The sequence below is a fragment of the Lepeophtheirus salmonis genome, chromosome 2, assembly GCF_016086655.4.
Source record: "Lepeophtheirus salmonis chromosome 2, UVic_Lsal_1.4, whole genome shotgun sequence".
Lineage (NCBI taxonomy): Eukaryota > Metazoa > Arthropoda > Copepoda > Siphonostomatoida > Caligidae > Lepeophtheirus > Lepeophtheirus salmonis.
In genome coordinates, this window is record NC_052132.2 from 7,804,372 (window position 1) to 7,821,534 (window position 17,163).

Sequence of the window (17,163 nt, forward strand, 5' to 3'; positions counted from 1 at the left end):
GACACTAAAATATGAACACTATGTTATTGGTAAGTTGAGATGTTATGTTAAGTTTTTCAGAGACGGACATGACGAACTTATCAAAAGACTTTCTAGAGATCTCATTTATTTTTATAAGTTATCAAGAAAATGGCTTCTTAACCTGAGTGTGATGAATAGTGGTCTTCTTGATGCAGGAATTATAATTAGGAGGGTCACTTTTTCCCGTGGGTTCCGCCTTATCTCCGGAAGATAATGTGGCCTTGCATCAAGACAGTGCTCCTAATCACACTATGAAAGCTGTTCATTGATGGTTAAGCAATAACATCAATTTCTGAATTTTTTAAGGGTGCAAATAGAATACTTTTTAAAGATCCTTTAAATAACTTATGGAGTTCCACTGATTAAGTATAAGGAAACATTAAGTATTACAATTACTTTATCTGACCTAGGAATTGTCTTTGAAGTCCATATATATTAAATAATTTCTTTTTCTAGGAACGAACCAACGCATATTGTGTACAAGAGAATAACTTCTCCCAGAGTTCGTTGTCTATTTAGCAAGTCGTTGCACTATTATTTTTTTGACTTTTTTTTTAGATGTGGGATGGGGAATCGTTTTGCTAAAAAAATACCATCCTTTCACATGATTTTCTTTAATTAATATTAAAACAACTTTCTGGAATACCTCCATGGAGAAAAAAGAGTTCGCTTTTTAGTTATTATATCATCCATATCATCCCCAGAGATATCCCAACCTTTCTTGATGGCCGATGCTTTGTATTCGTGTGAGGCACACCACACTTTTTTCTTTTATTAACTGAACAACGCGACTTGTAGTAAATCAATTACTTAATAACGAAACTTAATTCCTATGATTTTTGTATTCCTGCATAATCTAATCAATAAGAGAAATATTTTTTTCTCATAACAGCCTTTAATTTCTATAACTTTATAAAACACAGTTTATTTGAGTGTAGAGTATCTTCTAACACATGATAATTTGTCCATTTATCATCTGTTAATTAATAATATATGTTTTATTACCTTAAAAGTATAATTAGAACAAACATAATTAGAGTTTAAAAATCTATAAAAAATCATATTATTTTTAATATCTCAAAGAGGATTATAAAGATAATAATATCCTATTTGGTGAAATAGTTGCAACATGACTATAGAAAGAGAAATGGAAAACTGTAAACATTTAAGATTAGATGAGATAAAAATAATTAAACTTTTTGTCGAAAATTACAGCATGCACTACTTATAACGAAATTCCATGATTTTTTTTCTATTAAAATATATTATGAGCCAAGTTTTTTTTATTACAGCTATTTTTATTAAAAAAATCCCTTCTTAATAAAAACATTTTTATTCCTCTTAATCTGCTTGAAAAAATAAACGAAGTTTTTTCTTTAATTTTGAAGAAAAGTTTAATAAAATGGAGTAGATATACAGGGTGCACAAATTATCTATGCCACCACTTTGGCACACTTCCTTAGACAAACTCATGCACTTAAAAAGCTAATTTTTTTTTTTTTTTTGTAAAATAGCTTGTTTTAATCCGCACTAGTTAGAAATATGTGGAATCAATTGAGGAACTTATTTTTCCAAATATTTTGGAAAAGGTACGGAGCCCTCCTTGAAATCTGCACAAGAAACGACAGCATAACAATTACTACATACGTTGGTGAAGCCTTGGATCTCCATGTTTGCCATTGGAAGGTGTTAAATGTGGCAGATAACTTCAAACAATTGAACGAACTTCATCAAGTCCTCCAAACTCGCTAGATGTGAATCTGATAGATTTTAATATGAGTGTGATCGAACGACAAACCAACCGAACCCCCTGTATCACCACAGACGAACCTATTAGCCGTATCAAGAAGGATATCCAGGATTTAACAATGGACCAAGGCGAAAATGCCTGCTTGCACTTTTGGATTACTATAGAAACTGTGATTGAGGCAGGATGTGATTTAATTAAATAAAATAAATTAAAAGCCAGAATCTTTCATAATTTGCTTCTTTTTTTTTTTTTAATTTGATAATTGGTTGATTGAGAAAATTGTGTTTAAAAAAACATTTTCGTAGCACTTGCCCACCCTGTAAATATATTTATATAATATTTGAGTGCCTTGTTAAAGGGTTTTTACTTGAAAGAATCTGAAAATGAAAATTAGTTAGGTCAGAATACTTATTACAATATAAAATATGACTGCAGAACAAATTTCAGATCAATTGGACAAAGCTTTGAGGTTGTTGATGGTCCACAAATATGTGTTTCACCTATAGCTACTTATTTGATTAAAAAACTTTCTATTATATTTTAATCCTCTGTTAGTGATTAGAGAACCGTCTTTGTAAAACGTGTTTAGTGAATTAAATAGAAAAAAAACATCTCAAAAGTAATAAACCGTTGATTTATAGTTTCATTAATATTTTGTATTTTGTTAACTATTCAATTTTGCACTCGTAAATATCCTTTGAAATGATAAAATACTTGTATGAACATAAGACATTCAAAAAAAAAATTTTTTTTTAAATAATCTTAACAACATATGTTTGGTCTAACAAGATATAATTTGATATTTTAATAGTACATAGATTGAATTTATATTTTCTAATGAAATATTCATTACTTTGTGTGAATTTTGCGAATCTAATTAGTAACATGCATTTTTGATGAGATTGTGTGTGTCATATAAAATAACAACTAAAATATATAATCTTAGTGGCTAACATCTTAACATTGAAAAAATAGAAGAATTCAAGAAATTAAAGAAAAACAAATACACGACTTTTAAGCAAACCAGTTAATTAAATTCAATAAATCTTGATTAAAACTAGATAAATATACGAATAAATCTTAATAAGACATGATCAAAATAAATAAAGAATTGCAAATTATCAGATTTCATGTTTCAGGAGCATACAAAAAATATTGGCGATAAAATATCATTCAATGGAATAAGAAGTACTTATATCTATTTCGAGGCTTATAAAGGGTGATTCAAAACGAGCAGTTTTTTCTAGTAAGGATTTTTTGACAGGTGCGTGCGAATTCTGTCAAATTCATGCGTCATTTTTACTCAGTATTGTTTTACAATTCATCATGGAAAGATATACGCCACAACAACGTGTACAAATCGTTCAATTGTACTATGAAAGTCAGCGTTGTGTGAAAGAAGTTTTTCGCAAATTATACCCAACTTATGGTCCACATAATCGACCTTCAGAATTCACAATTCACAGAATAATCGAAAAATTTGAAGAAGCAGCTACTTGCTGGGAAGTCTCGTCGTCTGGTAGGCCACGTACAGCTCGCAGCGTAGAAAATATTGCAACCGTAGCCGAGAGTGTAGCCGAAGATCGTGAAAAATCGATTCGCCACCTTTAACAGACTTTTTGGTACCTCAAATTGAAGTACATGGTCTCCACGATATTTGGTTCAAACAAGACAGTGCCACTTGCCACACAGCGCGTGCAACAATGGACTTATTGGGACATCATTTTGGTAAGCAATTCCAAAGATCGTATGATATCACACCTTTGAACTTTTTTCTTTGGGGCTACGTAAAAGCAAAAGTCTATGTGGATCAACCAGCGACAATTGAAACATTGGAAGCAAATATTGAGCTATTTATTCGTGAGATTCCAGTCACAATGCTATAACGCGTCATCGAAAATTGGCGCGGAAGAATGGACCATTTAAAGGGCAGTTACGGCCAACATATGAAGTGGATTATTTTCTAGAAATAATTGTAAATGATTGTTTTTTCGGTTCATAATAAAGTTTTCACCATAATATAATATTTTATGTGTTTTATTTCTACAATCCAAAAACCGCTCGTTTTGAATCCCCCTTTAGTATGCTAGAACACTCTAAGAGGTATTTTCTATTTGCATTAATGTTTATATTCTGTTCTTCTATAATTCATTGTAAACCACCTATAGATTTTGCACATAAATATATTCTTTTCACATAAGAAAAAATAGCTGTATATTCAAAAGCATAATTCATATGAAGCAACTTACTATTAGATTTTGATAAATGAATGAAAGCATTTGGAGTCTTAAGCTAATTCTTATTCTAATTAGGGAAACTATGGAAGTCCATGAATTCAATTACAATACAGAACCGCAAATGTCTAATCCTTTTGAATAAAGATCAGTTGATTTTTATGAGATTGGAACTTTGCAAAACATGTTTTTATACCTAAAAACAAATTTTGATAGGTAGCTATTCCCGAAACTGGCAAAAATTAATTGGCAAACCACTCTTAAATAAATATATTTATACTAGTACATATATGAATACCATTTTTTCCTTTAATGAAATTAATTTAAAATATTTCCTTACTTTATGTATAATTAAATAGATTTATCATCATGATTTAATTATTTGTTTATTTTATTTTATCTTACATCACACGTAATTTTTCAATTGTTGTGTAATTTGCTCTTTTTTTTTTAGCACTGTACTTATTTTGAATATAAGTTTGCAACAATTAAATAATAATAATTATTAAATGTGAATTACCTGAGCTTGTTTTTATTTGCATCCCTCCCATACTTGCAAGAATGTCATTAGGATGTGTACTTCGACGATGGAGAGGTTTGTTGTTCTTGTTAAACTTTCCAAAGGACAACGCAGAGTCCAAAGATAATAATATAAAAAGAAATGACAAAATCCTTTTACTCATATTGTTTTCATTTATCGGCGTCTAGGGGTGTATCATTGATGCATCTTAGACGGTTGAAAGAAAATATGATGTATGTCGATGAAGAAAACGTGTTCCACCTACAAAAAAGAAAAAAAAATACTTTGTATACTTTTTTGTGTGTACTTAAGATGGAGATTGGAAGCCGTGTATTTATATATAAATTTTTTGTTTTGTTTACTTAACAGATTGAAAAAATAGACAATCTGAAGTGTTTATCCTTAAGGGAAAAAACATGCAAAATATATTTTTATAGAAAATATAATCGGGTTTTGTTCATTCTCTTACAATAGATATCGATCGGTAGGGACTTTTTTTTAAATATTATTTTTACCACACTAGTAAGAAAGTAAATATCAAAGGTCTATATATGTACAGAATGAGGACCCAAAAATTACATTAGTATTTAATTAGGATAAAATCCTCATTATTTTTAATTACGAGGCGTCATTAAGCCACCAAATGAAAGCTGAAATAAAAATAAACAAGTTTAGCTTGTATCTTATGTCTCTAAATGTATAAATATTCTTACAACAAAACAAAATCCAGATGGTAAATCCAAATTTTCCTTGTCTACTGACATAGCATGTTACTTTTGTCAAGAGGGATCTGACGCTTGTGTCGAAGAAAGTAAAGATTCTATCTTTACTCTGACTAATGGTATATGAATTTTAATTTTTACTTGTGGCATAAACTTTTTTGTAATAAATGCGTATGGTTCTAACAAAAAAACTTTTCCATTCTTTCAGGTAATAATAAATATTCAAAGAAAAGAACCTACTCTACTTTTATTAATCGGGATATGAATTTGAACCTTGAATCATTGAGAAAATATGAAAATAAGACTATTTTTCGAAAATTAATATTGAACTTGATTAACTATACACGGTTGTATTTTGAATCAAAGGGATTGTATATCTTGGAGAAATTAAAACAATTTTCCAGGAATGATTTGGCTTTTCTGTCTCTCGTTATATTTTCTAAGTTTAAAAAAGCATATTATCACCTTGAACCATATTCAGTCGATGAAATATTGGAACTTGAGTTTGAGAGTATTTCTTCATCACGTACATATATTCAAGATCCCTCAGTGGATTTTAGCGGAGAATAAAAATATATAACTACAGCAGGATATATTAATTAGATACATCCTTTATTGCACATGGGTAGCTAATACTCTAAAGCATTGCGTCCTTGATTCTTTCAGAAGATTTGTTAGAAATCATGAAAAAATCAGCTGATTGCTTACAAGAGAAGATAGAGCAAATTTTGAAAAATGAAACTCTATTTTGGCAAACTTTCACATCCGACAGATTTTAATTGTTTCAGAATTTCTGATAAAGTGGAGGAGGAAGCTTAATGGAAAATTACAACAGAAAATGAACTCAGTCAAATAATTAAAAGATTGTAATTAAACCACTCAAAAAAACCTCAAAAGTTAAAATGACAGTTTATAATTGTAAGGTTTTGGCTAAAACCAACGATATATTTAAATGTTTTCAAAAAGATTTTCAGGTCACGATGGATGGACAAAGAATTCACTTTCCTAAATATTGTAAGATATCTAAAGCTCCTATTGTTTTTTTCTGAAATAATATTGGAGAGCATTAAAAATAACTTCAGGAACAACCAAACTCCAGATCCTGGTTGAATAGGAGGAAAAGTTTATTCTCTATTTAAAGATGAGATTGTTCCATATTTACCATGTATTGGTAAATCTATGGAAAGAGAAGGAAATCTTCCTAGATATATCACATATGGAAGAATTGTATTAATTCCAAAAAAGGCGATGGGACTGACATTGGTCCCGATAACAGCTACAGATAACAGTTAGCTGAAATTCAATTGTTGCAACCTTTAAATACTAAGGAAATAACTTTGTGTAGCGAAGAATATATTATTGCCATTGGAGTAGTGAGAGAGGGGAATAGACTTTTTCAAGTCTATTCCGTTATTATTAGGAGGATCATGAAAGTAGATGGAAGGTACCTCTATTATGGAGTATACAGGGGGGCTTGAAGGCTTTGGAGTCGATCCATAGATGTGTGGAAGAGGTCAATGTATATCACATAGTAGAAATAATCGTAGTACATGTGATGTGATGTCTCCCGTTCTCATGCTCAGTCCTTGGATTGAACCCTAGATCCTCCCACCCCAATATTAGTGTTTTCGCGTCACTTTATTTAGCAAAGTTTTTTTCTTTATTATGCAAACGCTTGGATAATTGAATTTCAACTTTTTGCTGTCGCTCTCTCCATTTCGAGATAGAAAAAGAAAGTATAACGTGTGAGCAAACTTATACAGTTTACCACATTTAAAGTTTATTTTAACATAGTTTAAAAAAGTTTATAGACTGAATAATACAAACATTGGTATTTTAATACTTGGTTATTTTTTTTTATATATATATATAATAACTTTTCATTAAATGGTTTTAACGGGCGAATTATCTTAAAAATATTTTAATAAAAAAAAATTGCATTCAAAAATATTGCATGGTACTGGATCTAATGGCAACATTTGTAGCTCTGTTTTTTGTATATTTGAAATTATGAAAATGAATAAAAAAAGTTTTTATATATTAGAAACTGAAGCCATAAATTGATGTTCCAATCAAACTCAGTTGGTCAATTGCAATTAATTCAACTTTATAAAATATTTATTTTTGAAGGCAAAAGTACGTTCCTCACTACTCAAGCACGTTATTCGAACTGACTATTTAAAATGGAAAAAAACCAAAAAACTTTAAATAATCTCTTCTAGAGTTAAACTACCCCAACTCAATCACTACTTCTACAGTCTGATTGCCACACATTATAAAAAGGACGATATGTTGCCGTACCCTGTAGAAAACTGAGGGATTCTGATTATAATACACCTAAATTTAAATCCTTTTCTAAACAAACTAATATAATTAAACAACCGACATGTTCCTATGATTTATGATTGCAATAATTATCAAAACATGTCAAAAAAGAGATCAAGGTTTTTTTTTTTTTTAATTTGGTTCTTAATGCTGCATTTAAGCTGATCGACTTACAGACTATCATTTTTATTATAATGGTATTTAACAACCTTTTAGCAATGCTCTTACGCAATGAATTACATAGAAATTACTGAAGTAGAAAAGCTATTACTTGAGGTATTAAATTTTAATATAATGTTCATTTAGACAAAAATATACAAGTCTAATGGCTAGGGATGTGAAAATTGTAGAAATCCTTGTGAGCTTACATTTAAAAAAAGACATAAGTGGACAAGATATTAATCTTTTTATTATTTATTTCTAAAATTTTTAAAAATTGAAAGGTATTGGCGAGCAACGAGTACTATTGTTTTTAAAGTGTCATTTTAAAGATTTGACAAGTTTTGGTATGAGGTTGAGAAAATATATTGATTTCTTAACAATATTACACTATAATGATGTGGCAATGCAAGTTAGTCATTATCAATTGTTCACATAAATCACCAAATTATAACTAATGGTATGAAAAAGCTAAACTCACTAATCTTATTTCATTTTCATTTGAACCACACAAAATTCTTATTTCCCGAGACATTTCAAAATGTATAAATGAATTTTTGATAGTGTGATTTGAAAGGAGCTATATTGGGATCAATATAAGTCTATGAAATGAAAAAAAGTTTTTCATTTTTTTATTGTCAAATTGTTATTCTACATATTAAATCGTATCTACAAGTATATATTTATAATTTGCCCCACCAAATAAATATCTACCATTACAAAGTAACAAAAACAAACAAAGAACAATACGAGGGCCATATCTCTTTTCTTTTCTCTTCCTTCAAGCTACCGGCTTTACATGTAAATACTATGGATAAATAGAAATATCATCAACATATTAACGTAGCAGTTAAAAAAATCTATAATATTATGGATTGCTTTCGACGCGTTTTTCCCTTTCATTCTGTAAAAATGTAAGATATGGGGCATTTCTTCCTTTTAAAACCACCATATTTGACACTCGATAATTCACGAATGAATCTGTCAAGCGCAAATATGTCTGAAAGGCGTTTTTAGTATACACTCACACCTTTTCAACCGACTTGCTTAATAATAAACAAGATACACTTTTTAAAAAAGAGCGGGAAATACAAATTACTTTTCCCAATGCATATTATATTCATGAAATATTGGACTGTATGTACATAGAAAGTTAAACATAATCTTCTCGTTCTCATAATTAATGCTCAAGATTATTTTTATGTTGACACATTACATATATACGCTATTTGCGTTGTCAATATATATATGCAAATATTTGACATATGCTCACGAGGATTTAAACAATTTTCACATCCTTTTCAATGAAATACTGATATATAGCAAGAAAAACGTTTATTTTTACTTATTTCATACATACATGGTAAAATATGAAAGGTGGATACTAGGAGACAAAATAAGCTGTAAAATATAATCTATGTCAGATGCGTATGACTTAGTAATTGTACAGTATGAAGGAGCTTACAACAAATAGTACTAGTATTATTTTTTAGAAAAGCTTATAATACCTCACTTAAAGACATTGTTATTAGAAAAAAAAAGTTCTTCCTAAATTATATGATTAAAAGCATAGGACTCTAAATCTTGATAATCGTTCAACCTATTAAAAAAATAATACATTTAATAACATTTTAAATAAGTATATACATAGGGTAATGAGTTAGTTAAATAAATTAACGTCAAACATGTAAGTTTGCATTTATACTTAAGATAAGGGGTTTTTTATACATAAAAATAAGAAAGCTGATTATAAATAGTAAAAAAAAAGTAAGAAACTCTAGGGACTGGACAATTCAAATATAGAGTTGTATAAAATATACCTTAAATGGTGTGGAGTCCTTTTTCCAATTGGCAATCTAAAGAATGTTCTTTATTTTCTAAAGGGTTTATCATAATTATTTAATTCTGGAAGGGGGAACAACTAAATATAAAGTAATCACTGGTATGTATGCTCATAAATACAGAGTTAAAGATAAAAAGTGGCCAATATAAACGGCAGTTGGATGGGGAAAGTATTTTAGCAATCATGAAATTGGGTCCAATAATAAAATAATTCAAAGAAACGTTGAGCTTTCACCCTCGGTGTAGTAAATCTGATACTGTTAAGGTTGAATGGCAGTAGTAAGAGTAACAAAAGTTTAAAAGGTAATATTAATTTTCTTCTTTTTACTTTTATCACAAAATAGGGCATGTCTAGAGTAGTAGAATATATTACCTAGATGCGTGTGATAATTTATGTTAGTTGTCAATCTGAAGCGTGTTATTTACTTGGAGGAGTAAGCCTCTTTTTCTTTATTTTTACAAATGCTCGAAGGTAAGCCTCGTGTTAAGTATAGCTGTGGGGCTCTTGGAGGCCTTGCTTGAAACATCGATGTCTAAGACTCATCGACTTGTAATGTCAACCTATTCCTATAAAAACTTCAGCAAATGGAACTAATCATTTCAAAAGTTTTACTTGTCCTTTACTGGGCAAGTTCCAAAGAGTCCAACGCCTCGACAAATTGATCAAAAAATAACTTTATCTTTTGGAGAAGTTTTTGGAAAAGGGAAGCGTCGTTTTTTCTACGGATATACTCAATGACCAACACGCTCCAAAGTCCTTGCTCATGCTCGGCGTAGGAGGTTATAGCTAGTTTTTATATATTAATGACAAGTAATCACATTTCCATTAAATTGTATTGCTTTTTTGGTTTTTTTTTAAGAGACGATATTCAGTCGTGTGTTATTAAGAATTGTTTTACTTATGTTCAAAAGTATTTCATCTTAGAAGTATTCAAATAAATTTTTATTAAACTATTACCATAGGGAAAATTTTTATAAGGATCTGACGACTGCTTTAAAAAATATTGAAGAGGAGATAAACCCATTGGCAACGAAGTTAAATATAGAACTTGAAATCCATTTAGAAATAGCAAGAAAATACGACCATGCTATTTATGTGGTGGGATTTTTGTTTATTTCCGTACTTTCATAGGTGCTTGCAGCTGATGTAATCAAAACTATGCCAGCTTAGTTTATATTCTACGAAATATTATTTGAATTGTCTGGGTTAAAATGTCCATTTTCGCTTTCTTTTATTTTTATATACTGGAAAGTCATATTTTATTCAGTTCTAGTCAAAATTATAAATGAAATTTTGCTTACAAGGCTACATATTATGCAAGTTTGAATTAATTAAGGTAACTACTAGTTACTTATAACGTGCATTTATATGTCTTTGGTAACAACCAAGCAACATTTACGTATGTAAATATATCAAATTATTATAATTAATATTTATATTATTTATTTAATTGATTGTATGTTCAACAATTTTCCAATACAATACATTAACAATAATATTTTTTTTAAACTAATGTTTGTGCAAAGACTGTTATTTTCAAATACATCAATGTGATGAATGTTTGTATCTTTGAAATGATGGGATAAATACGTCAACAACAAGTTATCTAGGACAATAAATCCCTTTCTCGCCATAATATTTCTTAATATGAAAAAAAGCTATTAAAACCAAGTTTGTATAAATAAACATTTAAAAAGTATTAAAAACTTAATTTTTTCAAAATAAATCATATTCATTCTATGTACATATTATATTTAAGATTAAAAGCTTTATTGTATTAATGACAGAGCGTTCCCTGTTACAAGGATGTACCATACTGTTTAGAGATTTGTTAGATCTTCATTACTTCATATTTTTAACCGAATTAATAAGTATATTTTAATTTAACATATGTGGCCTGTCAACTCAATAACAAGCGAAAATGATTGTTCTCAATATTAATTGTGGACTAGATTTGTATTCTTCGACGAACTATCGTTCATTTTTATCAGTCTATTATTTTTAGTAGTCATTTACACGAACCGTAAATTTATCCAAAAATAGCCAAAATGGACGTGGAACGACGTAACTCAACGGACAACGCGCTCAGTAGAATTTATATTAAACTAAATGTGCGTAGGTTCGCGCTCTGTCGTTACTAGAAAAGACAATATACTTAATGAAAATGTATATAGAATTCAGAAGATGTCTAAGTAACATGGAGTAAATGTAATACGGAAATGTTTATATATACTTAGTCAGTGCAAGTCCATCTGACCAATTTAAGAAACATTAAAAAAAACAAAACATAGATAGTCATAATAAAATAGTGAGAAGTTGATAGACTTCAAAGTTAAAGGTGTCAATATAAGACTCTAAACACTAAAAATTCTTAACTATAGTTAAGATTATTTGGTATCTACGCTCATCCCACAAATTTGAAGATTAAACCTACAATTTATATATGACTATTAAATATTGGGATTTATATCAAGTAAAAAAATAGAAAGGGATTTTTTTGTTGTGCTCAAGTTTGGGTCAAAATTTGTTTTACGTTAACACACCAAATATTTTGTCTGCTGTCATTCAGAAAGTGCAAAAGGCAAAAATTCTAAACAATGTAACTTTTTTTTAAAGTATAACTTTCAATGTTATGTATTTAAGCGTATCTAAATAGTAAGAATAATAGATTAAACAGAAATTGATCATTTTGTTGAAGAAATAATATTTCATCTTTATTTGACAAGGGGTTCTTATAACTATGGGGTGCTTCCAATAGGGGAAGTAGAAAAAAATAAGAAATTCAGTAGGGATATATAGAAAAAATAAATTTACGTTTAAATAAAATTGTAGAGTTGCAGAAAATATGACCAATTGTTTTAGTAACAAACCATAATAAAAATAATAAAAAGATCGTTTTATGTAAAATTAAAATAGATAGATCAAAGTTGCAGAATTTCTTGTTTATACCATATATATTTCAATTTATTAATTTTGAAAGCAACTATTCATATTAGTTTATGTTACATACATATATGTGGTTATAACTCAATTATATCATATCAATTAATTTTGCTATTCACATATTTTATACAAAGTAGATGCAAATATTTATTTATAGTTTGAAAAAAGTGAGAATTATATTTTATTAATATCTTCTACAACTTGTATTCTCATGATCAATTCTAATATGATACATTTCTAAGTAGCTTGTTTTGAAGCTAAAAAGAGTATTTTATAAATTGTTGAAATTTGCATCTACAAAATGTTTTGTAAATTTTGAATGATTATGAAAATAGAATACTAAAAAAGTGTCTATATTTAACTTAAATATTTATTTTATAAACATTTTATTAGTTATTTATTCTATACAATTTAATAAAAATCAATATTCTAGCGGAACTAGACCTTTTAAAACCAAAAACTCTTTTTCAAACTAAACCTGTACAGTGTACGAGGTAAAAACTTGGAATTGACTTTAAATCAATTTGGATTACTCTAGAATGAATATTTCACAATTTTAGGTTGTGTTATAAAAATTAGAGAATATTCTGCCTAATAAAAACTTTATATAATCAACAGTTGCCAGCATGGAGAAGCGAATGATCCTGATTTGCTTCACGCCCAAGTGAGTTTTGAGGAGACCATGAATATTGTAAGCTGCTCCTACGGTCTTTTTTACATGATTAAACGCATTGTGGTTTCAAATCAGAGACTTGGTAGGTACCTTGCCAGCTAGAGACGCCAGAATATCGGGATTATTGAGAACGTGTACATCATGATCCTCAGTAGTCGATGAGGTAGCATGCCAAGGCTCTGTAATTTGACTGTGAGGAGGTATGTGAAAGATTTAGGGAAGGCCTCTTATGTACAATGACATCTACAACTGCTTTAACACAGAAAGCAAGGCCAACTGTGTCAAGAGCGATCATATATTGGGGACTTGATTAAAGTATAAACGTCAGTTTGATCACCCTCCTCCCCTTGACTGTGTCAATTCGGGGCTTTGTCGAGAAGGGAACAGATTCTAACCTGACTCAAACTTAGATAATCTTATCTCCCTCGAGCAGAAGTGGGTAGCTATGTCTGAACCCTTTATCAAAAGTGCTGTTGTGCCCCTATGATATGTTTTTTTGTTATTTTGGAAAGATATATCAGCAAAGAATTCTCTAATAAAGCTTCAAGCACTGTTTACTGTTCAAATGTACTAATTTGTTTTGAAAACAATTGAAAAATCGAGGCCTTATTACTTTTCAGACAAAACTCATAAAATATAGTAGTTTTATTAACTCTAAATTGCATTTTCTATAGATTGGATTATCAAATACAAAAATAAGCACATATTTGTAATAAGGTTACAATTTTACAAGGCATACATTATTTTTTTATGTGGGTAACTAATTTGCTTCGTACTCAAAAGTTGTTTCAAACTTTAAAAAGGGGGGAAAAAAAAATCAAATGGAAACTATTCTAAAACCAGATTGAAAATTGGACAATTAACTACAGTTTCGGGATTGCTGCATAAAGTATTGTTAAAATTAAATATGGACTTTAAAAACCTGTTTGTTTCTTGACATGTGTTATATTCTATCGAACAACCAAATTTGTTGTCTTCTTTCTATTATATACATATTAGTGATGAAACGATGAACTGGAAAATTGGAGATTTTTGTTTAAGTATGAATAAATATCTTGACTACTTTAATTTAATAATTTTTTTTTTTCTCGTCAAAATATGACAAATGATCGAGAAATTGCAGTTCGAACTTGTGATATGTCATAGTAGTAATTTCTTAGTTCTTCTCCCGCATTTGTTGCAAACGTGATTGAGCCTTAGCTTACAAGTTTCTAGTATTACATGCTTAGATCAACTTATAAGTGTGATCTAACCATCAAGGCTTTGCATTAACACTTTCCGACCGTCCGGCACAGGCAACTTGTTCTCTTGGACAGGTTATATGCTTTCCAAACATACAAGTGGTGCCAATTCCTGCAAACTAAATTTGTTTTGACATGTGAAACATTTTTTTATCGTATCATCATTGGATTTAACTTTAATTTAACAATTTTGTATTCTGTTTTTGTCATTATTTATACAGAATTTGAGGCCTATCAATTTTGAATTTCATTTGTTATATGATTATAAAAATTATGAACAAAGGTAAAAGTAGAACTATGCCTCATTGCCCTATAGACAGTTTCTTAATTACCTGTATCGCTTGTCGTTAAGTCTATAGTTCAATTTTTAATGGAGCATTGGGCAAAGGGGCAAAGTAGAACTAGAAAATTATACTCCACAAAACCTACAATAGACATAAGGCCATAAACCATAGTTATATTTTTTCTATTATTTTTTTGAAATTGTCCCATTACTACAAAATATGTTTAAAGACAACAGAAAGTTCTTCCTTGACTAAGAAGTTCCAAAATAAATGACACGTATCCGATAAATGTTAAATATCCTATGACTGTTATCCTGTAATTATTCTTTGAAAGGGGAATCCTGATCATTTTTCTATAGATTTAAAATTTAAAAAGTTGTTGAGATGTCTTGTAATAATAAATACATTCAACGTAGCAGTTTTTTTAAATAGTTCATAAAGGGAGTTATCGATCCTAACCATAGCGTATACAAACACTTTTTTTTAATATTTATTACACAAATGAAAACGAAGAATTTAAAATAGTCTGAATTATTTATTTTAAAATCAATGGACAGATTTTTTTATAAAATAATTCCCCTATTTTATTAAGTTAGAAAAAATAACATAAGTATAATTAAGCTTTTGATTAAGTAAAGTTTCAAAAAGAGGCTCAAAATAAATGAGGTCATTTTTTATATAAATTTGATTTTGGTCAATGTATATTCGAATACTTACATTTTAACCATCACTCAAATAGCTGCTACTCCGATTCTCTCTAGTGGAAGGGGGAAAAAACCTATTTAGAATTAGGAAAATACTTGAAATCCTCATGAATCAACAATTAAAAAAATAAATATGTTTATTTGTATGTGTACAAGAACGAGGAAGTGTAACCCTCAGGATTTGTTACGAAGTTGTAATTGTTAGTCCCTGTTGGACTCAGAGTAGAATTAATGATCAATATTGTGATCATTATTGGCAATGTCCTCGTTTATCTACTTCTTCCCTCCTTCCTCGTCACAGCTGATTGTAGATAATCTAATGAAAACACCATGACAGCTAAACTGATCTCCTCCGAAATATTTTTCAAATTGTCAGGGTTAGAATGTTGATTTTCCGTTTCTTTTTTTTTAACATGCCCAAAATACACGAGAGCTTCATTACTATTAACAGTATACAAAGTAATGTCTATCAACAGATATGTCGTTACTCAAAAATACCAAAAAATTATGTATGCTCAGAATCATTTCGACAATTTTCACCTCTCAATTTATAATACTTTTTTTATCATTTTAAATTTGAGATTTACTCCAGGCTATTTTACTACAGCTTTTTTTTTTTTGCTAATTCGCAATGATTAATTTGGCTATAGATAACAATTTATATTTTTTTGAACTAATAGTAACATTCTTTGATAAAAGTTATATACCAATTTGTATTGCATAACAAGTTTATTTGCCGCCTGATTTAAGTTAGATATTTAAGTAAATACATGTAAAACTGATCAAAACAGCTGTTCCATAGCTAAGAAAGAATGATTATATCCTTGTAAATTAAATAGATTTTTTGAAAACACTCAACGTTCCTTTATCATGTACATTTATGTATTTAGTATAGTCAATTAATTTTTGAAGATGAAGCAGGATAATTTATTCCAACCTCTTGATAACTTTATAAGATAAAAATAAGATACAAAGTGGAACAATATATATATTTATATAAGAGTATATATATAATTTGGTATGGTATTTGAAAGTTTTTCTACTGAAAGAGTCTATGTTATTATTTTTGCAAAATAATAATGATAATAGCAACAAAGGAAAAGAGGACATATTTGAGCATTTTTTGATGAATTTGTAAATGATTATATTTATTATATACTATATGGAAATAGTATATTGAATTTAAATATTGAAGATGAAAATATACTACTATACTGTAGAACATAAAAATTGTAGTTCAGTAATCATCGATGATATATTTTCCCATAAATTATATTAAACTTCCAGCACATAGAGTGAAATATCTTATTATGACATTAGAAATTTATGTATCACTTCATGATATGTCACAATACGTACAAATGCCTTTTTTTTACAATCTCATATCCCTACATTATATAAGGATCAATTGTATATTAATTTTGAAAAAAAAAAAACAGAATGCAAAATTGATTTCTGCAAAAAAAATTACAGATAACATGATATATATATATAAGCTTAAAAATACAGCTTATCAATATACAAATAAAATTATATTTATTTTAAACAGAAATGATCATATAAATCCAAATCTTAAACCCTTCAATACTCCAAGTTGGTTGTAGTACTCAGAGACACTACAATGGGGGAGGGGGGGTGTAATCGCCACCTTGGATAGAGTATAACTTATAACAGTCAGAAAAAGTTGAATCTTACTTGGAATTTTTGAATTAATTACGTCTTAATTTCCAATAATTGAAATTAA

At 28.9% G+C, this 17,163-nt stretch overlaps 1 protein-coding gene across 1 annotated transcript in view; it reads right to left on the reverse strand.

Moving 5' to 3' along the window:
- Positions 1 to 17,163, reverse strand: part of LOC121132523 (nephrin) — a 245,875-nt gene that overhangs the window by 223,295 nt on the left and 5,417 nt on the right. Inside the window, exon 2 of the mRNA XM_040727942.2 lies at positions 4,526 to 4,786. Coding sequence (XP_040583876.2) covers positions 4,526 to 4,688 — 163 coding nt within the window. The 5' untranslated portion in view covers positions 4,689 to 4,786. The remainder of the gene's footprint in view (positions 1 to 4,525; positions 4,787 to 17,163) is intronic.